Raw genomic sequence first — 24,760 nt, 5'->3', positions numbered from 1 at the left:
GAGAAGATGGGACGGGATGAGGTCCTGGTGGGACCCTGGGTGCTCACATGATGCCCCTCCCTCACACATGTTTCCAGAAGGGCCCGCTCAGGGAAATGCTTAACCTTAACCAAAAACCTTAAAGGTGGCTTCTCGGCAGCCAGTGAGGGTGGGCATCCTCCCCCGAGGGCTCCCGGCCATGGCTTTCCCTCAGCCTGAGCATTCCCTCTCCTGCAGCTCCCAGAGCTAGGCCCTCCTCGCCAGCTGTAAATAACAGACACACTGAGAGAACGTGCCACAAAACCACGGCCGCAATTCACAACATGTGGTCTCTTGCCATGAGCCTGGCATTTACATCTGTGGAGTTGGTGCCTCAGGCAGTGGGGTAGACACACAGCCCTGCCCCTCTTCCCAGCCCTGTCTGCCCAGAGAGGGGCCCTGGGCTCAAAGGGCCTGGGCCGGGTGGCTTCCAGATGGGGTTTCCAGGCTCAAGAGCTGTGCGCCTGCAGTTCTTAGTCCGTGGAGCCCCAGTTTAGGGATCTGGCCTTGGGGAATTTCCAGGGAGCATCTTTTCCTTGGATTCTATGCCAGAGTTTCCAAGCCCAGCCCGGGGATCTGGATTTTAGGGCACTAATTCTAGAAGTTCTATCGTGAGATGGGGAGCTAGTCCTGAGCTTGAGGTTCTCATCTGGGAGCTTTTAAAGAAGAGTCACCCTGGGCTCCTCCAACTGAGGGGTTGGTGTGACCTTCTGGGCCTCATCTACCTCTGCTTACTCCCGAGGTGGCTCCAAACCAAGTGCCCCATGTGTCCAGGAGCAGGGACGAGAGGGGAGTGCTGGAATAAGCAGGTCACACAGCCCTCATGCTGCGGGCACTGCTGCACACAGCCAATGCCAGAAACCAGAGAGGGCAGTAGCTCACAAAGGCCACACAGCGGTGCCGTGCCAGCCAGGAGGTCCCAAGTCCCGGTCCCAGTGATGCCTCAACCCCAGGTCCAAAGAACCAAGAAGGAGGTGGGGTGGAAATCAAGATGAATCCCAGCTCCTTTCCTAATACACACACACCCCACTATGTCCTTACCCAAGGTCTGTCAAGCCCCAGAAGTCTTTTGGGTAACTTGGCTGGCCTAACTGGCACAGCCCAACCCAGTTAAGGGGCTGGCTGGGCCCTGTGAGATACCCAAGGGGGACTGAGACCCACGGGCTGGCCATGCCCCCAGGACGGAGTGTGGAGGGCAGGCCTGAGGGACATCCAGAGAACAGGAAGTTTGGCCCAGCCCGGCCCACCCTCCAGGAAGCCCTAGGGAACCCACGCTGCTTCCCTGCCCAGGAGCAGTCTGAGTCGGGTAGCGATCTACCCCCTCCACTGCAGCGTACCCCTCAGCATTGAGGGAGCCCCAGCAGTGAGCAAGCCCTGTGCGCTGTGAGCCCCAGCCTGGCAGCCCATTCCGGGGAAGGACTGACCATTGAAAGGTCTTATTTGTCATAAATACAAATGTTTGTTCCTCTGAAAAGCACAGGCTCTTTTAAGATAAAGATCCTGGCGTTCCTTGCTGTATATGCCCAAGGCCAGGGCCAGTCCACAGTAGGTACTCAGGAAATGAATGAACAAATGAATGGACATTTCCTTTATACTATCCCCACTGAAGGATCAACAGAGGACTTTATGCAGCAGCCTTTCAGTGAATGTGAATGTTCTCTCTGCTGATAGCACTCTCCATCACTTGTGCTCTTAAAACCTTGTTTTGGAGATGAGATGTTCGGAATTCCATCCAGGAGTTAGGGTTGGGTTTTCTGCAGAGGGTTATTCGCCTTCTTCTAACAGAACAGAACCTCCCAGTTCTCATCTTAAGCTACCTCACAGCTAATTTTCTGGATTTCTATATATAAAATAAATCATTTAACAAAAAAATCTGTATCTACAGTGTATGGAACAAAAGAAGATTTCAAAGCCCATTAACTCACAGAGATGGTATGTTACTGGGAGAATATGGGCTGTATAATTAAAACAATTTAAATCCGATTACAAAAAGACAGTGGGCTTTACTGCCTGCCACCATCTCACTAATGGAAAGAAAAACAATTTATCTTGAGTTTTCTAAAATCACTGTAAAATTATGAATTAGAACACGTACGTACCATCGCTCCACTGCTCCATATTACTGATAAAATGAGATGAAATATTCCTTGCAGAGAAATATTCCTTGCAGAGAACATAAGCCATTGTTGGCTCAGAGCTCTGCTGGGCGTACACAGCATCTGGTGGCTGAGGCCCCCAAGGTGGGAAAGGAGGTGGTCAGCCAGTATGACGGGGTATCCTTTGTGGAGATCCCAGCATTGAAGTTAATGAGGTGTGGTTCCCCACACCTCCCTAGTGAACCATGGCACCCTGTGTCTGATGAGGGAGAATCGCTGTCATGCAGGGGGATGGACAGAATGACAGTCATGGCCCAGCCAGGGACCCTGCCTTGTGCAGCACAAGTGTGTATTTCAGTCTGAACTAGGGGAGCGTGTCCAGAGCTGTGATGAAGGAAATCAACAGTGAGAGCACCCCCACTAGCCAAGTACCTGCTGGGAGCCGGGGCAGGAAAGCACATGGCCACACCTGGCCCTTGGCATTCCATCTCTACATCACGAAGGGCCACCATTCATTGGCTGGCCCTGGCTGCCCTTTGGCACCACCCAGGAAGCTCTTAGAAAATACCAGTGCCCGGGCCCTTGCCAGTCTTGTGAAATCAAGCTCTCTGGGGTGGAGCCCGGGCACTGACAGTTTTCTGAATTCCTGGGGCCTGGGTCTGCTGTGCCCACAGTGGCTGGCACTGGGTCAACCCTCCAGAGACATGTGGGCAGGGAACAAATGGGCACCCACTGTATGCATACCATGTCTTCAGACTCTCAAAACAATTCTTCTTCAAGGTAGATGTGAGTATCCCCATCCTACAGATGAGGAAACTGAGGTGCAGATATGTAGAGGAACATGTACTGACTCGCACAGCCAATAATAGGCAGAAGAGGGATTCGGCCCAGCCACAGCACTGTCCAGTGTCAAAGATGATTCAGAGACTTCACCCTATCCCACCTGCCTTCCCCCAGCCAAGACTGGCCCACATGTGCCCCACACTGGACCAGAAGCTAGGGGAGGAGCAGGGACCAGCAGGAGCCAGGGGCTGCCTCTGAGGCCACAGTGGTCTAGCAATGCCACCAGGTGCTGGGGAGAAATGGGGCACAGCCCCTCCTACACCAGTCTCTTTTGGGGCCAAAGCACATTTGTAGGATATAATTTCCACACACCAGGAAAGCCCTGTCTTGACACCTGAATTTTACTACTAGGTCATTGTAAGAAGTCTGGAAGAATTCAGGTCTTTAGACAACTCTTGTGGCCCATGTCACATCCTCTCAGCCACCTCTCCACCTGTTGCTGTGATGACTGGCTGCATACAGGTATCCTTGGGCAGCCTTCACCTCTGCTCAGCAGGGGCCTCTCTGCTGGCACCAGGTGGGAACTGCCCAGCCAAGCTGCTGCACAAACCTGGAATAGCTGGGAAGCGAGCAGCACCAGGCCCCTCTGACCAGTGAGGAGTGGGCTGGTCGATAAATGCTCCCACTTTCCCTGCCCAGGTGGACAATCCAGATGCCTTTTTTGTGGTTCCCTGGAGGGTCCCAGCAGGAACGAGCCCTGGCAGTGACCAGTCAGACTGGCCTTCCCTCCTGCCCTGATTCACACTTCCTCTTCCCTTGGCATATGTTCCAAAGTCCCCTGCTGGCGCATGAGCCTTCATCTCAGATGTCTGACATAAGACATCTTCATCTTCATGTCTGCGTGGAGGGGCCTCAAGCTACCATATCTTATGAAATGCAGGTATCCTTGTCATAAGCCAGCACCATCTCAACAGTATATGTAATAAAGTCACTCAGAGTGGTACAGCTTGGGTGGACAGCAACGGGCCCCTGGGGTGGAGAAGAGAGAGGCCTGGGGCTACCAGACCTAGCACCAGGCCTTCGGCAAATTTGGGGCTCTGAGCCCTGCTCCCCATCCAGGGAGAAGCCAGCCAGCCTAGCAGTCTGCTCCTCCTCTCCCCTCTTCCATGGTAGGCCAGGAATCTGTGGCCATGGGAGGCAGAAGCCAGGCTTAGGGATGGGCCTCAGCCATGTAGAAGTCCTGAAACCTCCAAGAATGGTATGCTGTGCACCAGGGATCCTCAGGGGGCTGTTCTGAGTCCAGAGCGCAGATGCCTGCAGAGGCAGGGGTTGGGGGAGCTGACTGGCCTGTGCAATTCTGCCATCCCCACAGGCCTCTCTCCTCACAGCTTAAGGGCCTAGACGAAGGTGCGTGGCTCTGAGCCCCAGCGATGTCCCCTCCAGTGGCCCACATCCTAGATCCTTTGATGCTCAGGACCTTAGTCCTGAGCCATTTCTGCCTGTACCAGAGAGAAGCCCTAAGGCCCCTGCAGACTTTGCCAGGATGTCAGCACCCTCCTCCACCTATGCCCAGGGACCCTGGACAGCTCACCTCTGAGCACTGGCTTCAGCTATGCCACTACCTGGAGTGCCTGCCTCCCTTTCTTCACCTAACCAACCCCTGTTCCACACTTAAGACACAGCTCAGAAGTCACTTCCTCCAGGAAATCTCCCCTGGTTGCCCCCAAGCCCAGGCTAGGTTAGGGACCACCCTTGTGCTCCCACACCCCCTGGGCAGGCTTCATTCTCTTGTAGCATGCATCACATTCTTAGGCCACTCATCTGTCCCTGCCATACCCAGCCAGTGGGCATAATATGTATGCACAGTGTCCAGACCTGCTGCTGGGTGTGGCCTGCCAGGGCAACTCCAGCACATGGACTCTGCCAGCTGAAAAACACCCTCTCCGCCCCAGCCTGCCTCACACCCCTTAAGAAGGCTCACGTTTCTTCTTGGACCACCACCACCTGCTTTCCCCAGTTGAAGTTAATAATTTTAAAGTAATTAAGTCCAGCAAACCATAACCGATTAAGTAGGGACTGGTGCTGGCCGGCAGAGCTGCCATAGCCTCGTCTCTGCCCAGGACTGTGTTTGGAGGGCAGCTGGGTGGGGCCTGGCCCCGGGTCCACCCCACCCAGGGCCTGACCATCCTGTGGCAGAGATAAACCTCTCTGAGCAGTCAGCCGCCTAATAAGACTGTCAGGGGACTTCTTAATGAGATTAGGCAGGGCCCTAGCTCTGCCTTACAGTGTGAGGATTTCTATTCAATTAATCATTCAGAGCAGAGCAGGCGCTGCCCAGGAGGCAGGAGCCAGTCCCATGCTGATAAGGCAGCCACCTCCCAGCAGCAGCCCAGCTTCCTGAAGTCCACAGCAGCCCCAGGCATTGGCCCCACTAGGCAGAAGGATAAACAGAGGCTAGCCAGGAGGATGGGGCAAGGCTGCTGGCCCAGGACTCCTCCTTGTCCCTTGGAACCTGGAGGGAGCTCTCAGGGTTCCCCACAAATGTGCCCATTGGGAGGAAGAAAGCAGAGATCCCCACCCACAATGTATCCATGGGGTTAGGAGAGGCCTGCTGGCTGGGGAAGACTAAAACCAGGAGCAAGAGCACACATGGCAGCTACATAGTGAGGGCTATGTGTGAGAGCCCCAGGCCCCGTACCCTGCATGAATGCCGAGCACAGGTGTCATCCTGCGGGCTGGCACATGTCTCTTACCCCAGAAAGCCTACCCTAACTACCCAGCCCCACCCTCCTGCCCTGCCCCACACACCCACGGACACACCACAGAGCTCAAAGCCTGGTCCTTCCCCTCCTTACTCTCCTGTCCCCAAAGAGGTTTCCAGCCAGCACTGTTTGGGTCTCCTGGAGCTCACTGGAACAACTGTCACCAGGTGTTGTTGCCCTGAGGCTCCCAGTCCAATCCCCCCTCAATGTGACAGGCCACATTCCAAGTGCCTGTGGCAGAGAAGCCCCTGGCTGGATGCTGCTGCCATCTCGGCATCCTTTCTCTTCCTCTCCAGGTGACCCCACCCCCATCTACCATGCCTCTTTCACTCTCAGTCCAGGGACTGGGCAGCCCCCACCAGCCTGACAATCGGGGTGTTCTACTCCTTGGGCACCAGGACTGATTCAGGGAGGAAGTGATTCGGCCCCATACCAGCCCAGTGAGCTGCAGTCCTGGGACTCCTGTGAGACTCTTGTTAAATAATTCCCCTCTTCCAGGGTCAAGTGGCCAGGTGGCTGGGCTGATTAGACATCAGCCTGCAACAGGCAGGAGGCTGCTCAGGAAGGAAACCACCCAGGAGACAGCGGGGACAAGGGGTGTGGAGACGGAGACACAGTCCTGTGGCTACCATTTGGGCCTTGGATCCAGCCATGCCTGAAGCTACGCAGCCTCTGGCCTTTTCCATTACATGGCCTAATAATGATCCCTGTTTTGCTTAGGCCCAAATGAGGGTTTCTGATACCAGCATGATTAATATGACTAACACGGAGGGTTATTTCAGACCCACGGCAGGTTTCCCGGAAGGCGATAGTCTCAGACGGTCTGCTTTAGCATTCTGACAAACGACACACGTGGCCCATAACTTCCCCACAGGCCATAAGAGGCGGAAACCCCTACATGCCACAGGGTGCGAGGCTTGGCCACCTTCCCCATGGTCCCAATGGGGACCTCCCAGCACATCTAGACAGGCTCCCCCAGGAAGGGGCTCTCTGGGAAGATGGCCCCTAGACCGCCTATCACTGGGGTCTCAGTCCAACAGCAGGTGTGCACTGTGGGCTCTCTGGGACACACAGTGTGCATGCAGTGTGTGTGTGCAGGTCCCGCTGTGTACTTGCCAGAGGTCCAGTCAGGCAGACACTCAACAAACATTTGCTCCACCCCTGCATGTGCCTAGGTCTGTACAGGCCTGGGAGTCCCAAGATGAGTTCATGGTGCTGGTGCTCACAGACTTCAAAGGCGCATGTAGAAGCCAGACACCAACTAAGACACAATGAATGGCATGGCAGCAACGAGGCAGCCCTGGCCCTGACAGAGGAAGCAGAGTGGCCAGGAAAGGCCTCCTGAAGAGCATACAGAGCTGAGACTGGGAGGAGACGGGGCTCGGTGGCACAGGGTGCATGGGTGTAGGCAACCAGGAGAGAGCAGACTGGATGCCAGGGCAGAGGCCAGACCACAGGGACTTGAATGCTGAGCACGGGTGTGACCCTGCAAGCCAGCAGCCACAGGGGCCTGGTGTTGGGAAGATGCCCTGGGGAGCTCTGAGGGGCAAGGCTGAGTGGGGGCCCATCTGCCATGTGCCAGTGCCTGGGCTGGCACACAAGAGCCCCGGCACGTCCACGCACATAGCATGTCCACGTGACAGCATCCCAGGGCAAGGCCAAGGCAGAGCCACATGCATGCCCCTGCTAGCTGCACCTGACATCCAGGAGCTCCCAGGAGCACTCACCAGTGCTGATCAGTGCATGCTGAGACTCATCACAGACCTCACTGTCCTGCCTTTAACAATGTTAATTTTTCTTCGCAGGAGCTAAGTAGCCTAAAGCAGTGGGACCCCATCCTGGCTGCACTCATGCAGCCTTCTCCTGAGAAAAATTGAGCATGAACAACCACAGAGCTTCAAAGCCCTTCTAGCCCCTGCTCACCAGGAGGGGTCCAGCTTCTGCTTCCTCAGAGGCCAACGTGGCGACAGCAGTGGCTGCTGGCTATGAACTCAGACAGGCAATGGTCAGCAGCTTCTGGAGTGCAGAGGGAGGCGCTAGTGGGAGCCGGTGGGAAGTACCTCCCTGCCAAGCTCACAGCTGTCAGGCTCACCACTCCAGACCTGCAACAGCTCCTCCCCTTCCTGGCCAGGGACCCTTCCACCTACCCTGGCCAGAAAGAGGCAGTGGCCAGGACCATGTCAGCCCCATTTCACCCATGGAGGCTGCTGGGGGCAGAGGGGCTCCTAAGCCCACAAGAAAATTCCCAGGTGGGAGAAGAGAAGAGAAACCCAGGTTCTGGTGCAGAAGCTCACACCGCCAGCACCTGGAGCCCGGGTGAGCTTCTATTTCTTCTGCAAGGCTTCTCCACTCACCCCCAACTACCCTCTCCCACCCGCACAGGCACACCTCAGGCATACAGAGGTATGGGGCCTCCAGAACTTTCCCACTCCAGCCAGTGAGTAATGGAAACATTTCCATCATGGTTCTCCCCTTTGCACGTGGCCTTGGAAGACCAGGGAGAAGCATATAAATAGCCATTACCAGGGAGAAGCAGTGCCATCAGCTCCCATCTTTTCTTGACAGGAAGATCTTCAGTGCAGAAGCTGACCAGGAGGGAAGGGTTAGCACAGGCAGACAGACCCACAGGGGGCAGGACAGGACTGCTATACACACAGCTGTGTGACCCCAAGTGGTCTTGAGAAAGAACACGGGACAAGGAGCAACAGCATGCAGAGGCTGCAGAGAGCAGAGGTCCTATGAGTCCCTCCGTCCTGCTGCCCATCCAGGGACTTTTACTGAATACCTCCAACCAGCCTCATACCAGGCTTGGCTCTGAGGACATGGCAGCAAACAAGACAGACACTTCTCTGCCCTCACAAACATGATGGCCCTCACAAATAAATTATTAATATCATTGCTGATGAGGAAGCCTGCAAAGAACAAAAATAACATTTTGGTAGGGGCCCTACTTGGAGCCAAGGGGAGCTTCTCTGAGGAGGTAAGATCAGAGGCATAGCCAAAGGCTGAGAAGGGGCCCAGCATGCAAAGAACCTTCCAGATAGTAGGAACAGCATGTGCAAAGGCCCCAGGGTAGATGCGTGTTTGGCTTGTTGGAGAGATGGGGAAAAGGCCAATGTGGCCAGAGCAGTGAGGTCAAGAGAAGTGGCGACTGAGACATAGGTAAGATCGGCTTTTGTCAGGGTCCTTGGAGACTTGTGGCCCCAGCAAGGGGTCTGGATTTTATTCTTAGTGCAATGGGGAGCCATTGAAGGGTTTCAGCAGGAGAGGAAGGTGATTAGATTGATTTTTCGGATAACTCTGGCTGCTATACGGACAATGGCCTGGAGGGAAGGGCAAAGCAGGGGGCCACGAGGAAGTGACCTCAACTGTCCAGGCTGGGGCTGGGGAGATGGCAGTGGAGGTGGAGAGAACCAGACAAAGGCCAGGTGCATAGTGGGAGGCCCAGCAGGTACAAGGAGAGCACCAGCTTGGCTGCCAGTCCTTTACAATACCTAAGCAATCCCTGCTTCACTTTGCTTTCTGTGTCATTCCCTGTACTGCCCAGGATTGTCCTGAGATGATGCACAGACAGCCCTGGGCAGTTTGTAATGTATTGGTAGACACCTCTGCTTTTTTAAAAATTGACGTAAAGTAATTGTACATATTTATGGGGTACAGAGTGATATTTCAATACATGTGTACAACGTGTAATGATCACATCAGGTAATTAGCATATCCATCACCTCAAACATTCATCATTTCTTTGTGTTGAGAGCATCCAAATTCCTCTCTTCTAGCTGTTTGAAAATATACAATAAATTATTGTTAATTATAGTCACCCTGCAGTGCTCTAGACCACTAGAACTTATGCCTCCTAACCAGCAGTAACTTTGTATCCCTTAACCATCGTCTCCCTATCCTCCTTTCCCCTGCCCTCCCCAGGCTCTAGTAACCTGTATTCTACTCTCTACTTCTATGAGTTCAATGTGTTTAGCTCCCACATGAGTGAGAACATGCAGATGCCTCTGCTTTTCAACAGGCAATCACCAGGAGCCTGCAGTATGGCAGACGCTGCCAAGCTCACCACATTCCTTTCCCGAGTGAGATTCCTGGGCCAGCTGCAAGCACCACCCAGGTGACTATCCATGAGGCTTCTACAATGAAAGGAGGATTAGCTGAAATGGCTCCAGGACCCCAGCCAACTCCAGCATCCCGTGGCTCCATGAAACATGCACAAGACGGTGTATGTGGATAGAAAAAGTGTGCAGGACTGAGTCAGGTGCAGACACGCATGGGCTAATGGGATTTCTAGGATTCTTGTAGCACACGTAGGAGCTGGTCTGTGACCCAGTGTCAAGTCACAGGGTAGGCTGGGGAGGTGGACTGAGGGATCAGGCCTAGGTCCAGCCTGCTGGACATTTCAGAGGTCAGTGAGGGCAGCACAGGCCTCCCTGCAAGATGGCTGGGGCTGGGAAAGACAGCTAGCTACCTCTGGAAAGTAAGCATGAGATTCGCAGAGCTCTGAACACACTGGACTAAAGGAGTCAGTGTACAGTCCACATTTGGAGTCAAATAGCCAGCTGCACGAGCATTGGCAGGGGTGTCTGATGCACCCCCTTTTCTTGGGAGAAGATCCCAGAGCCTGAGGATCAGAGGCTTACCCAGAGCCACAGCAGGCAGTGATTTGGGAAGCCAGTGTCCTCTTTGGCTTCATCAACATCAGCAGAGTATCCTGAACAAGCAGTGACCATTCCCATCCCTCTGCACTGGCCAGGTGACATCGCGAGGACAATAACTGTAGCTGCTCTTTACTGAGCACCTTCTTTGTGCCAGGCACATGCTAAGTCCTCTGTAGTCATTACTTCATTTGTTCCCGAAGACAGCCCATTAAGTGGGGGCACCAGTATCCCAAGTGTACAGAAAGGAATGCTGAGGCTCTGCGAGTTATGTCCCAGGGACCCTGTGTGTTAAGAGGGGCAGTGACAAAAGGGGCTGGACACAGTGGTTCACACTTGTAATCCCAGCACTTTAGGAGGCCAAGGCGGGTGGATCACAGGGTCAGGAGTTTGAGACCAGCCTGACCAACATGGTGAAACTCCATCTCTACTAAAAATACAGCTCAGCATAAACACTGTCCGAAATGAGAGTCACCAATTCTTAGAGGTACACGGATCTTCAGCTCATGTGGTTCAAGGCCGGATTTGAGAAATTTGGGCACTGTAGCCCTGACAAGGCAGGCTGACCCATCTCCCTCAGGCAGTCAGTGCCTGGCCAGGTCTAGCCCCAGGCCAGAGTTTGCTCATGGCTCTTCCTCTCCTGTCTTAGTCTGCTCTGGCTGCTGAAACAAAACACCATAGACCAGGTGGATTAAACAACTGACTAATTTATTTTCTCAACAGACAGTTCTGGAAGCTGAAAGTCTAAGATCAAGGTGCCAGCATGGTTGGTTCCTGGTGAGGGCTGTCTTCCTGGCTTGCAGACGGCTGCCTTCTTGCTGCATCCTCACACAGCAAAGAGACACAGCAAGCTCTTTGGTGTCTCTTCTTATAAGTCCACTAATCCCATCATGAGGGCCCCACCCTCATGACCCCATCTAAACCTAATTGCCTCCCAAGGCCCTGCCTGCAATGCCATCACATTGGGGGTTAAGGGCTTTGATATAAAATTAGGGAAAACAAACATTCAGTCCATAACACTTCTAGACCTTCCCCCAGTCTGGCCTTGGCTTTGCATGGCCCCCTCAGCTGTGGACACAAGAACTCTGACATCTGCTGACCTGTATAACTGAGACCCCAAGAGGGCCACCCCCTGGGGTGGTAGGCAGACTGGCGCCCTCTCATCCCACTAGCATGATGCTGAGATGCTACAGGGGACACCGACAATGAGGAAGCACTTAAGGTGCTGTCCGTGGCCTCCTCCTGACCTTGGCCAAGTTAAGTGACCACCATTGCAATGACCATCCCATTGGATGATCTCTGAGGGCCCCAGAGTCAGGCCTACACATCTGAGGCCAGGAATGTGCCCTCAGGAGAGAGAGGAAAATGTATTTATCGAGTGTGCACTACAAACCGCCCTTAGAGCTAAGGATACCACAGGGAACAAAAGCAACCAAGTCCCTCCCCTCCCCACAGTCCACAACCTCCAGGAGGCATCACCAACAAGTCAAAGGAAACACAAGGCAAGGGGAGCACATGGCCAGGCCAGTCTCCTGTGGGTGCTGGGATGCACTCTGAGGATGCCACCTCCCAACTGGAACCTCACGTGAGTCCAGGAGGGGTGTGAGGCAGCTAGCAGTGCTTCAAGCAGCAGCTGGAAGCCTTGGCTCTTTCTGCTAAACATGCCCAGGCAGCATGGGTGTCTGCAACAGTCTCCTTGTGTGTGCATGTGTCTGTGTACATACACACCTGCTCAGCACTGCCCACCACACCAGAGCCCCCAAAAGCCCTTTGGAGGGCTGAGCTATCACACTGCTGGACTCTCCAGGGCACCTGTGGCCATGTTCCTCCTGAGGAACCCGTTCCAGCAGTGTGATGGCTCAGCCCTCCAAAGCCTTCATCAGGTGCACAGTAGATGCCCGGAGCTGAGGCTCAGGTCCCTGCACAGAGCTGGGCCCCAGCAGCAAGCCTTAGGCCAGCTCCAGTTGGGGTTCTGTGATAAGGAGAGACCCACCCTCAGCTCTCCAGGCCCAGGCTGGCAAACTGCAGGACTTTGGGGTGGCCCACGGGGTTGTTTTAGTTACCAGAACCCTGTGGGAGAGGTGAGTGAGGGCAGGTACCCTGGGAGCCTCCTGGGACAGAGGAGGAGCAGCATTGGATGTTACAGCCATGGCAGGGAAGGTGGCAGGAACCCTAGAGCCCAGCTGAATCAAGGCCACCTCAGCATCTGACACTGGCCACTGAAGATGGAGCACTGTTGGGAGGGGGGCTCAGCCCAGAGCTAGATCAGGTCTCAGAGCTCTGAGCCCAGAGCCCAGACCAGAGGCCAGAGCGGGGCCACTCCACTGCTCACCACACCTCTGGGCACTCAGATGAAAAGGCAGAAGAAGGCCCACGACCCCAGGCCAGGAACAGAGCCACAGTAGTACCTCAGGTCTCCACCCTGGACTGAGCAGGAGGAGTGCCATGGGGGACAGAGAGCAAGGAGACAGCCTTCCAGGCCAGGCCAGGACCCAGTTTACAGGGGCACTATAAACTGCCATGGGTGGGCTGGGCCCAGAGCTCCAGGCAGCAAGGCCTGTGTCTCAGCCCTGACCTGGGGATTGCTAGCACCCAGACAGGACCCAGAGACCAAGAGGTGTCGTGTACCTTGGCAGGGTCCTAGGAGGATGGAAAACATTGTGGCCAGGACACAACAAGAACAAATGCCTCCTGAACATACTATGTGCCAGCACCCATGCCCTCAATGCAAGAATGAGCCCCAAGGCACTAAGCACCCCTCTCTCGGACAGCATGGTGGACTGTCGCTCACCACAGCCTCCCTCCTGCCAGCAGTACATCCTCTCTAGATCCACCACCACAACCCCAGGGCAGCCCCATTTCGCAGAGGTTGAGACTGAGGGTCAGAGAGGGAAAGTGATCTGTTCGAGAACGCACAGCTAATCAGTCAGATTTGGGAACTGAACCCATACCTGCCTGACCCCTTTCCACCAAACAGAGCAAGGTAGGCCTGCCCTATGGCCAGGCCCTATGGAGGCAGGGGCAGGCCAGTGGGATTCTGGCCACTTCATGCACTCAGAGCAGACAAGGCCACAGCAAGATGGAAATACCATGCCGTGACAGTCCACAGGTCCCCAGAGTCCCAGCCCGCATGGACGGCTCTGAGCAGCCTCCATATGAGCCATGTTGTCAACACTAACCTCCTTCCCTGCTCTCCTGAGGCACCCAGAATGGCTGGGGCTCAACTCCAAGCTACACATCTCCACCGCCCTAAGTGGGCCAAGGCTGTGGGAACCTGCTCACACTGCCCAGCCCAGGGCAGGAAGTGAGAGGAGGACAAGTCTCCACCATAGACCACTCAAGCTAGTAAGATCACAGCCACCTCCACCTCTTCACCCAGTCACTGCCCTGTGCTCACCCTGGGCTGGGCTATTTTAGTGCATTTCCTCAACTGATCCTCTCAGCTGTCCTCTGTTCCATTTTACAGTCATGGAAACCGAGGTTGCCCACCCAGAGTCAGAAAGCACAGCAGGGGTGGGAGCCCCAGTCTGTGTGAGGGACAGCCACTACACTCCCGCCCCCTCAGCTCCTGGACACCACACGGATGCTCCGGCGGAGGCATGGGGAAGGGCCAGGCTGAGCACAGTGGGGAACCGGGGCGGGTCAGGTGGAGATGCAGTCGCAGAGCACAGCTGCCTCACCTAGGGTCTGTCGAGGGACGAGTGTGAGGGAAAACTGGAAAGATGGGGCCATTAAGGCCACATGTCCCACACCTGGGTGGAGGAGGAGGGGCAGCCTGGGCTCAGGACCACCCTAGGCCCCCAGCTAACACCCTCCACCTCACCCACTGGTAACCTACGCTGCCCACAGCTTGGACCTAGAAACAGAAGGGGCCATCTCATCCCCTCCAGACCACCCTGCCCGCACCTCAGGCCCAGAAAGGGGAACTCTGGGTTCTCCTTTCTTCAACCATGGCCATCTGCCAGGAAACTGGCTGTTTACAGGCTAGGAGGAAGGGCTCAGAGAGTCTAGCTGAGATGTTGGACACAGACCCAGCTGCCTTCCTGGGCCCAATGCCTGTCAGAGAGGGCAGCACCCCAGAGAAAGGGGCTGTCACAGGCCAGCAATGGCAGAGAGATATGTGGTCTCTGCCCCAGCCCACTGCCATTAGGAGGAGAAGCCTGTTGCTTTGCGGGACAGCAGGGGCAAGGCGTGGGAGTCTGTATCAGGGACAGGGCCACAGGGCTGAAGCCATGGAAAGTGCAGACTTGCCAAGTCCAGCTACGGGGACAGGGGGAGGTCATGGGTGCTGGTCCTGTCGGTGGCTGGGCCGAGAACCCAATCTTCACCTCATGACTAGCTCAACGCTCCTGAGAGCTGGGCTTGTCCAGGTGCTAGTTTACAGAGCACAAGATTGGCAGACATGGAGAAAAGCAGAGGTGCAACCCCAGCCCGGGCTGGGGACCCTGGCTTCCTGACTTCCCAGCACAAGGAAGGGCTGCCCAGAGGTCTGCAGAGGAGGGACAAGTCGCTGAGTACACAATGGGGAATCGACGGGAGCCACGGATTCCACCCAACCCAGCATCCAATACCTAAAAGTGTTTTTGCTTTTTGTTTGTTACTATTGTTTTAATGAATCGCCAAGGAAACAGGAAGGCTGTTTCGACATGAATGGGAAATAGGCATTTCTGTTGCTCACCAGTTGTTTCCAGTTCTCTCTGCTTCCAGGCACATAGTAGGGCTGTGCTTCCTGGATCCCTTGTGACTGGCTGGGGCCATATGGCTGGTTGCGGCCAATGAGTCATAAGCAGAAGTGATGTGGGCACATCCAGGCTGAGCCCCTCAGAGCTCTCTTTCCAGAACTCTGGCACAGCAACTGGCAACAACCAAGTGAAGTGACCGTGAGGGGTCAAGCTCCCCACTGACCAGCAACAGACACACAGCAAGAGCAGGAAATACTGTGTCATGCAAGCTGCTGGGACTTTTGGATTGTTTGTTACTGTAGCATAACTTAGTCTCCCCTGACTCATATAATGGGAAACACAGAGCAAAACCAAAAGGTGGAGACCCACAGGCACGGCCATGGGTAACCAAGTGTAAAAAGAATCACATCCAGGGATGGAATGGGTTAGAAATGATCTGGGAAGAGGCAGGGCAGATGGGCTGCTCTGAGTTGTTAGGCGACAGCATTTCCTGGGCAGTAGAAGGCTCAGTGAAGAGGGAAGACAGCTGCTGTGAGGACAAAGCTAGAGGATTTCAACCTGGCAGCTACAAGAATTGGGAAAGAGAGTCTGTCTGCCATTACAAGAGGTGACTATGAGTGCTGAGGGACAGCCTTAGCTGGCCCCCAAGAGAAACCTGGAGAAATGGCCCCAGCAGGAAAATTGTCAAAGTACTCATGTCCTAGAACTAGAAACAGAAGAGGCCATCTCATCCCTTCCAGGCCACCCTGCCCACACCTCAGGTCCAGAAGAGGGAACTCTGGGTTCTTCTTTCTCAACTGTGGCAATTGGCCAGGAAACTGGCTATTTACTGGCTGGGAGGAAGGGCTCAGACAGCCTAGCTGAGATGTCGGACACAGACCCAGTTGCCTTCCTGGGCCCAATGCCTGTCAGAGAGGGGAGCACCCCAGAGAAAGGGGCTATCACAGGCCAGCCCAGGACTAGGAACAGCAGCAGCTCAGAAGCAGTATGATCCGTGGACTCTCCCACATGCCTGGCATGAGGTGTCCATCTGCTCATTGCCAGTTAAGTTCAACCTCCCAATCTAGAGAGCCAAGCCATGGCAATAAGGAATGAAGGGAACCTCTTGAACCCAAAATTTGAGGAAGTAGGTGGTGCCGGAGTATAGTCTATAAAATGAGAAAGTGTGTGTGTCCCCATGCATGTGTGCATGTGTGTGTGCTCTTGAGTACATGTGGATGTGTGTGTGCCAGAGTATATGTATGCACGTGTGTGTGTGCTGCACATGCGTGTGTGTGCACCTGCACAGGAGTGACTCCAGAATGAAGGAGAACCCTGACGCCTATGAGTTCAGCACCCTGACACCGTGAGTTCAGGACAGGTTTGTGGGAAATCCAGAGAGGGGACCCAATGCCTAACTCCAGACTATCAATGCCTGCAACCTCATCCACAGCTGTTATCACTGGCAGTAGCCCTTGAGGGGTCCAGGAACAACAGTTCTCTGTGGGACCCCAGGCAGCAAAGCAAGATTGACTTCAATGAGGGCCCTCCCTTGGGCTGTAGGTAGGCATGGGCATAGGTGGTGAGGTTCTGAAGAACAACCTGCCCAGGCAGAAAAGAAGCCCTGGGTCCAAGCGGCAGCACCAACTTACAGTCTGACTATTCAAACAGCAGTTTCCTCCAGGAACTTCCTTATGCACAAGCAGCAGCCAAGCCCAGGAAAAGAAGCTGGCATGTCACTGGAGAACACAGGTAAGTCTGTGGAGGCCCCACAGGCTTACAGTGTGATGCTTCCAGAGTGAGCTTTGTAGAAATGGAAAGGAAACATAGCCATCCATCCCAAGTGACTGTAGAAAGCCCAGCAAAGACAAGAGGATGCCCCCCAGTAAGCAAGAGTGCAGTCAAGCATGCAAAAGATTATCAGGGTGGAAGGAAAGTGGAGGTGGACAGTGCACATTGGCTACACTAGGCAAAGACAGGTGTGCCAACATGGTAGCAGAATAATGGCCCATAAAGATGTCTACATCCTAAACCCTGTATCTGTGAATATACTAGGCTACATGGCACAGGTTGCCAACAGCATTAAGCCTGCAAACCAGCTATCCTTAAAATAGGGAGGGCTGGATGCGGTGGCTCACACTTGTAATCCCAGCATTTTGGGAGGCCGAGATGGGCGGATCACGAGGTCAGGAGATTGAGACCATCCTGGCTAACACAGTGAAACCCTGTCTCTACTAAAAATACAGAAAATTAGCCAGGCGTGGTGGCAGGCACCTGTAGTCCCAGCTACTTTGGAGGCTGAGGCAGGAGAATGGTGTGAACCCAGGAGGCGAAGCTTGCAGTGAACTGAGATCGCACCACTGCACTCCAGCCTGGGTGACAGAGCGAGACTCCATCTCAAAAAATAATAATAATAAAAATAAGGAGAGTATCTGGAATCATCCAGGTGGGCCCAATATAACCACAAAGGTCTTTGAAAGAGGGAGCCAAGTGGAAAAGGGGGGAAGAAGAGTCAGAGAAGGAGACGTGATGACAGAAGCCAGGTCAGCATGAGAGGATGTGAGAAGGCCTTGACCCGCCATTGCTGGCCTTGAAAATGGAGGAAAGGGCCAGGGACTGAGGAACTCAGCAGCCTTCGGAAGCTAAAGAAGGCCAGGAAACAATTCTCTCCTCCAGCCTCCAGAAGGACCCAGATTCTAGCCCAGCAAGACCCATGTTAGGCTTCTGACCTGCAGAACTGCAAGAGAATAAATGTGTGTTGATCTAATCAACTAAATTTGGGGTAAAATTTGTTTCAGCACCACAAGAAAACTAACACAGCTGAGAGGATGGGAATAAGGGGTCTACAGCATCTTTAGGAAGACACGGACATCACACTCAGACAGCCTCTGACAGTGTCTGGTGAGGCTGCCTGCAGGACTGCAAGGGCGTGGCCTCGATGGGACCTACAATTCTCTATAATTCTGAATGGAAGCCAAGGAAGATGCCAGAAGCCATCAGAGCTAGCAGAATGTCTAGATACCAGTGTGGCCAGTGAGGGGCAGGGTGACCACTTAGGAGGTAACGGATATAAACTGAGCAAGGCCTCCAGATGGGCACCAACAAGCTCTCTGTGTTTCATTTTTATTTTATTTCATTGTTTCATTCTGTGAACCACAAGCTATTCTTGGTAATTTTTATGTCTTCTAGAACCCTTTTGTGCTTTTGATAACTAAAAGGAATATTGCCTCACTTGCATGCATTCCTTTTTTCTGCCTCTTCCCTAAACTGTTATCCCTCCACGCTGAGACAGGTATATCTACAGCATATCCAATAACTCACATCTTTTACTCACAGTAAAAAGTAATGCTGGGAAATGAGAAGACTCGTGCTCAGCTGGTTCTTTTATATAAATTATATGCATTTATATAACCTCCTATTTGAGCAGGCACTTTACGACAATCTGAAATTTTTTTTATTTAACAAATTAGGATCTCTTTTAGTATCTAGAAGACAAATTTTCAGACTATTTGTTAATATGGACTTTGCCAGCTAAATCTAAGATGTAACATTTTAGAGATTTAAATGTCCTTTCTGTGTTATTTGCTAACTTTCAATCCTTATCAAATGGATATTTTATTGTGTGATCCATTCTTTTCCATAAATTGACCAAATGTCCTAAAAGGCAGTGCTTGTAAGGAGCTTGTTAAAAGTCAGCCTGAAGAAATTGTTAAGTATAAATCTTAGGACCAACATATCCAGACCGAGTTTCTTGTTTTGTTCAGGAATATCAAATTCTGCATATCTCAGCATAAATAGTTCCTTTAAAAAAAAAAAAGTTTTGAACATTGAGAAATGTATGCAGTTACTAAAAGTAATGTTTACAAATAGTTCACAGTGATTTCAGAAAAGGCCAATGATGTTAAATGGGGAGAAAAAACAGGATATAAAACTGAACAGAATGGGAGCTCTCAAAATTTATAAAATACAGTGGCGGGGGAAAGACTAGAAGGAAACAACACTAGTGCTATTCAGAGCAATTTTGTTCTGCTTCCTGATGCTTTCCTGTACCTTCCACATTTTACATAATAAGCACACATTGCCCTTTTTCTTTTTTATATATTTGTATTAATACATGCTCATTGCAGCAATGCATTTTCTTTTATAATCAGGGAAAAAAAAGTAAGAGCTATAAATGAAAAGGTCAGTTTGGGTCCTCTCTCAAGGAATTCACTAGCTTAAAAAAAATGGTGTAGCTGAAAATATCAACAGCCTCAAGAGAAGCTGAGATGGATTCACAGTTGGGTCAAGGAATGGAAAGGGAATTACTGTTTACAGAACACCCACCTCAGGCCTTATGCAGACGATTTACACACGTCTCATCTCATTTAATCCTCACAATCCCATGAGGCAAATCCTATGATTATTCCCTTTGAACAGATCTGGAAACAGAAGCTCAAAGCAGGGCTCCAGGGTCACACGGTGAGTGAAGACAAGCAAGATGGGAACTGAAACTCTTTAGGCTCCACCAAGCTCTTATCGCTGCATGGCACTGCCTCTCACACCAAAACAGCTACAGCACCACTCTACTGAGAGGTCACTGTGGGCTTGTCCAGTCAATGATGGAGATCGAGCCCCTATCTGCCTTTGCTCTCCATCCCTGACCACTCCCCTACTAAAAGTCTTTTTCTTTCCTACTCAACCTGTATCGACAACCCATGTCCTGCTGCAATGAATGTCCAGGCCCAGCAGTGAGAGATAAGCCATTCATCAAGCAGGGATCAAGCCAGGTGATGGAAAAGCACCCCACAGAGTACAGCCAAGGAAGGACATCCCAGAGCTGAGTACCTGCAGCAGAGCCCCAGGCAAGGGAAAAGGAGGCTGATGAGCACTGCTCTGCCCCTCCCAGAGGCCTTCCAGGGATGGCTCCTCCCATCCCTTTTAGGCATCCAAGGGCTATGCAAGGTCACAGGATAACAATGGATTTCAGTTCACCAGACTCATAAAATGAAAGTCAATGTCAGCTTTCACCAGCACAAACTCTCTGGGCAGTAGGCAGCCCAGCAACAATACCTGGCCAGTGTCTCTCTCCTTCGACAACTGTCAACCACCAGAATCTAACTCCCTACTTCCAGACATGCAGAAACACTCACTCTCACACCCCACAGAGACCGTGTCAGCCTGCCATCCTTGGAGCCTGAGATATTTTTCCAGTTATACAAACAGAGAAACTGAGACCCAGAAAAGGCCCCTGGGTGGAACATTTGTCCCCAGGACAAAGTTGCTTTGAGGAGCTTACAGGTTGAATCGCCCATAGCTCTGTTTTGTGTGGCTTGTGCTGTGTTGTTTACATTGTTTTATTAGTTGATGACAGCTTTAAATCAAATTTAACATTAAGGTCCAGATTTGGGGTTCCTCTTAAAAAAATAAATCAGCACGTCTACAACAGTAGGATTTTCACTCCCAACCGCGAAATCTGTTAAAGCTGTGTGACAGCTTCTCCTTTTAATGGAGATGACCTCTTCAGGCCCTCTTCTCCAGGTGCCACAGGAACCAGCTGCCTGGTTCATCCTTGTGTGTTACCTGCATGAGGTGGCAACCCTGTGCAAGAGCACCATGTTTAGTCCCTGGGGAACTGCTGATGGGAGTGAACGGGCATTATTTAGGAGCAAAATGAATGCGCTTGGATACTCAACACTGCAGAGGGGAGTCAACAGAGGTGTGTCACCAGACTTGGAACACAGGCAGGGTCTCCACCACACTGGGAGCTCCTGGGTCCAGGAAATACGTGCTTCCAAACTGTGGCTTCGGCTCCCAAGCACAAAGAATGAATGTCGACAGAGATGGGGTGTGTGGAGCCAGTGTCAAGGGAACAGGAGGCAATGTGGAAGTTGTAGCTTGTCACCCCAGGTCCCCACCCCAGTTAGGGTTCCTTCCACTAAGAAGGCCCTGCCCTCCTCTGGCTGGAGCTCACCCCAAGAACCTGCAACAAGCTGTGGTAAGGGCACACCGAAAAGAAGTCCAGAACAGGGGGCGTCTGGAGACAGAGACTGCTGGTGGGGCACTAGACACCAAAGAAGGGCAGGAATTCCTCTTCCCTGTACCTCAACAGACATCTGACAATGGACATCTGTCACGCTGGAAGCAGCAGCTCCCATAATAAGCAGTGTTAGCCTCACCCCCCCTGCCCAAAGAAAACACTTGGGACTCCTGGTTTGTAAAACCACCTCAAGAAATCCTTGGACCTTCAGTCCCCAGAACTAGTCCCCGGTCCCTGCCCCCAGAGCTGGCCCCTTTCCTTCTTCTGCTGCACCCAAGAATAGGAGACCCCCAGAATTCCTCCTTCCAGCACAACGACCTCCCCAACACCAGCTCTGACACCCCAGACCCAGACCAGAGCCATCATCGAGGTAGCCTGTCCTTGCAGGCACCAGGGAGACTAGCAGCCCATGTGTACCATAGCAGCAAGAGGACTCTGGGCTCAAGGGGCTTGAGGAGAAAGCACCGGCCCGGAGCTCTTAGCCAGCCCACCTCCCACTACACCCACTGCCCTCTCTACACTGCCCTACCAGTTCCTCCAGCAAGGAATCCCTGCATCCTGCACCACTAACTGTGCCCTTCTATCCTCAGCACTGAGGGGCACTGGCCTCAGAGTCCCCATGGTTGTGGTGAGCAAGGCAGAGGGAAGGAGAACGGACTTAAGCTGGGTAAGTGTCAGAGGTGGAGCCTTAGGCCTTAACCAGGAAGCTGGAGGCTTGTAGACAGAACCGGGGTTCTGGAGCTGAAAGTCAGGTTGAAAGGGAGGGACTAGGAGAGAGGAGGGAAAGCAGAGGGAGTTGCTGTCACGAACGCCCTCGCCGGGCACCTGTGGCGCCTGCCGCGGGCCCGACTGGAGGCAATGGCGGTGGACAAGGGCGGCCCCGGCGCAGGCTAGGATTTCCCCGCAGCCGGACTGGCCCAGCTCCGCTCCTTTCCTGGGCGAACAGCGCCCACCTCCGGCCCAGGCGGCGGCGCCTCCGCCCGCTGCGCGGACAGCGATAGAGAAACCCGCTCCTCCAAACCTGGTGGAGGAGTGCGGCAGAGAAGCGCCGGGCTGAGGCTCTGGGGGCCGTGGGGCGCGAAACACCGCACCTACCAGGTTATGCCCGGGAGAAGGAGACAGGGCAGGCTCCAGCCGCTGGGCACTCCTCACCTCGAAGTGAGGAAGACACCGGCCCACCGAGATCAGGGGAGGTGCGCCCGACACAGGTACCCGGCACGCAGACACACCCACCCCCAAACACCAAGAAACAAAGACGGCCCCCCCGAGCCACGCACGCCTGCGCAGCCAGCGCTGGGCGCACACCCGCGCCCACACAGCCCGAAAGGCGGCGCGCAACCCGCAAGAAGCCCAGCTCCCCGCGCTCGCAGGCTCTCATTGCCGGCCCGCAGCGCAGAGCAGTCCTGGCGCCGCTGCCTAGGTGGGCCAGGGAAGGCGGGCCACCGCGTGTAGCACCAATGCTGCCCAGGAGCAGAGGGGGACTCGCGCGGCCCAGTTCATCCCAACCCCGCCGGTGCCCACTGCTGCGACGCCTCACAGACCGTGTCCCAGTGGGCCCTGGGCACAGCGGTCACTCACCTTCCTGCACAGCCTGGAACGGGTTGTTGGCCTCGATGACCTTGATGGAGTAGGTGATCTTCTCGCTCTGCAGGATGTCATCGTTGAGGCTCAGGTCGGATACCGCCAATTGGAACACCCTGTCGTCCTTGGCTGCGTTCTCCTCGAAGATGGCACCTGGAGGAGAGGAGGGATCAAGACCGGACCTGGACAAGAATCCCCTCCCCGCTTCCCTTGGCCCGAGGGTCAAGGCACTCGTAGACCAATGATTGCCAGGTGGTGGGAAGTCTGAGCTGGTATTTCAGCTTGGCAGGGTAGAATAAGGCTCTCCCATCTCCACCCGCACAGGAATATGCTCCCCTCCCCCCAGCAGCCCTCAGCGCACACGTGCACACAGTTGACATGAGTTACACATGCACATCCCACATGCTGCCACCAGGTCACACACGTGTCTCACAACCAAGGCACCACATGTCCTAGCCATGCCCCACACAAGGGACTAAGCCAAGCTGGGGTGGCCCCAGTCAGTGCCCAAATGCCTTCCATAAATCCCATCCCAGGAGCCAGGAAGTTCCCCGAGGGTGGTGTCCCCCACCCAAATCCCAGGACAGAATGATGACTCCTTTCTGCCATGCACGTCCCCTCCTGAGTGGAGCTGAGCGAAGCAGGCCTACAGTTGGCTTTCCTGCGCAGAGGGGTCTTCCTTAGGCAGGGGCCTCCGATGACCTGCAGCTTGAATGGCTGTGACGCTGCCCGGCCTGGCGCCCTGAGCTCAGCCTCCTACTCTCCATCCTTCCCCACTTCCATTTCCTGTATGTCTGTCGAGGGGAGTGGGGGAAGGGGACTGTGTCCTAGGCGCCTCCACGTTCAGATCTAGCGGGGCTGGGGGTCCCAGAAGGACCTGTTCTTGAAGGGTTTTCTAGAACCGCGGACAGTTCCTCCAGGGCGCCCCCCGGCCGGCGCTTTGTGCGCCTAGCACAGCTTCCATGGAGCCTGCGCTTCCAGCCGAGATGCGTCCGACCAGCCCGAGCCTAGTCCTGCAACCTGGGCAGCTCTGGAGTCAGCCACCCACACTCCACCTCATCAAGCCCCGAGGGTCCCTGAGGTCTCGGAGCTAGGCCCAGTGATCCCTCAAGCTGGGGGCTGGGTAGGAGGAGGGAGGCCCCGATTCCTCACTACACCCGGAGCCGGAGCCGCAATGCCGACCGCGAGACCCGCACCCCTCCAGGGCGGGAAGCAGGTTTGGTCACGGGCCCCTGCAGGGGAATCGTAGTTCTCTGAACCCAGGCCTAGTACTCACCACCCCACTCCACGCCCCGTCCCCGCCTGTCCCATTCTCCTCGCCTTCAACACCTCCCAACCCCCAGTTTCCCTGTGATCGCTGGTCTTTCCCAACTTCCGGAAAGACGACTGCGGAGGGACTCCCCCAAAGCGACCGCTGTCAGCCCCCCAACTCGGCCCAACTTCCCGAGATTCTTCCCGTGTTGCTCCCAACTCCCACCCACTCCCCCTCGGCGCGCCCCCTCCTCTTCTGCTCTCTCATCTTCTTTCCCGGTTCTCTCTCTCTATCCATCTCTTCCCGCTCAGCATCCCCCTACCCCGCGCTGCCCACGCTTCTTCCCTCGGCTCCCACCACCCAGACTGTCTGGGCCCCCAAGACTTGGACCACGCAAAACTCTGGGACTGTCCAGGATGGGGCTGCAGTCGCCACAACCGGATACACACGCACCCACACATACACCAAGGGCTAAACAGACACACCGGAGAAGCAGGCAGACACTGTGTCCACTCTAACAGGCTGACAGTCGTGCACGCACCAACACACGCTCAGATGGCCCCACACACCCCAACGCCCTCTCTCAGTAACAGGGACACCGTGCCAGGCGCACACAGCGACACACGCTGACAACACGCACCTACACACATTCACACACGGTTCCGGTCCGGTCTCTTTGATCTTGCCCTGCCAACTTGGCGAGACCCCGCCGTGCCTTCCCCCTGCCCCCCGCTGCTCTGAGCTGCGCGGAAAGGACCTCCTGACCCGCCGAACGCCCCTCTAAGGGCGCGGGTCTCGACGCGCGTCCATCCCGCTGTTCTCCGAAGCCTCGGCCCTAAGTATCGGCAGAGGCCGCGGGGCCCCGCGCAGAGATCGGAGCCCCGGGGAGCGGCTAGCAGACAGCGGGAGCGCGGCGCAGCCCGTGCACAG

General features: G+C 54.4%; 1 protein-coding gene across 1 annotated transcript in view; it reads right to left on the bottom strand.

Annotated features, from left to right (window-relative positions):
• The window catches only part of GRID1 (glutamate receptor, ionotropic, delta 1), a 786,384-nt gene that overhangs the window by 760,036 nt on the left and 1,588 nt on the right, over positions 1 to 24,760 (bottom strand). Inside the window, exons 2-5 of the mRNA XM_011950437.1 lie at positions 24,489 to 24,722; positions 24,153 to 24,301; positions 23,731 to 23,810; positions 22,576 to 22,847 (exon numbers count right to left, since the gene is read on the bottom strand). Coding sequence (XP_011805827.1) covers positions 22,576 to 22,847; positions 23,731 to 23,810; positions 24,153 to 24,301; positions 24,489 to 24,722 — 735 coding nt within the window. The remainder of the gene's footprint in view (positions 1 to 22,575; positions 22,848 to 23,730; positions 23,811 to 24,152; positions 24,302 to 24,488; positions 24,723 to 24,760) is intronic.

The sequence above is a fragment of the Colobus angolensis genome, unplaced genomic scaffold, assembly GCF_000951035.1.
Source record: "Colobus angolensis palliatus isolate OR3802 unplaced genomic scaffold, Cang.pa_1.0 Scaffold307, whole genome shotgun sequence".
Taxonomy (NCBI): Eukaryota; Metazoa; Chordata; class Mammalia; order Primates; family Cercopithecidae; genus Colobus; species Colobus angolensis.
Note: the sequence above shows the minus strand (reverse complement) of the source record. Positions and strands in the feature narration are given on the sequence as shown.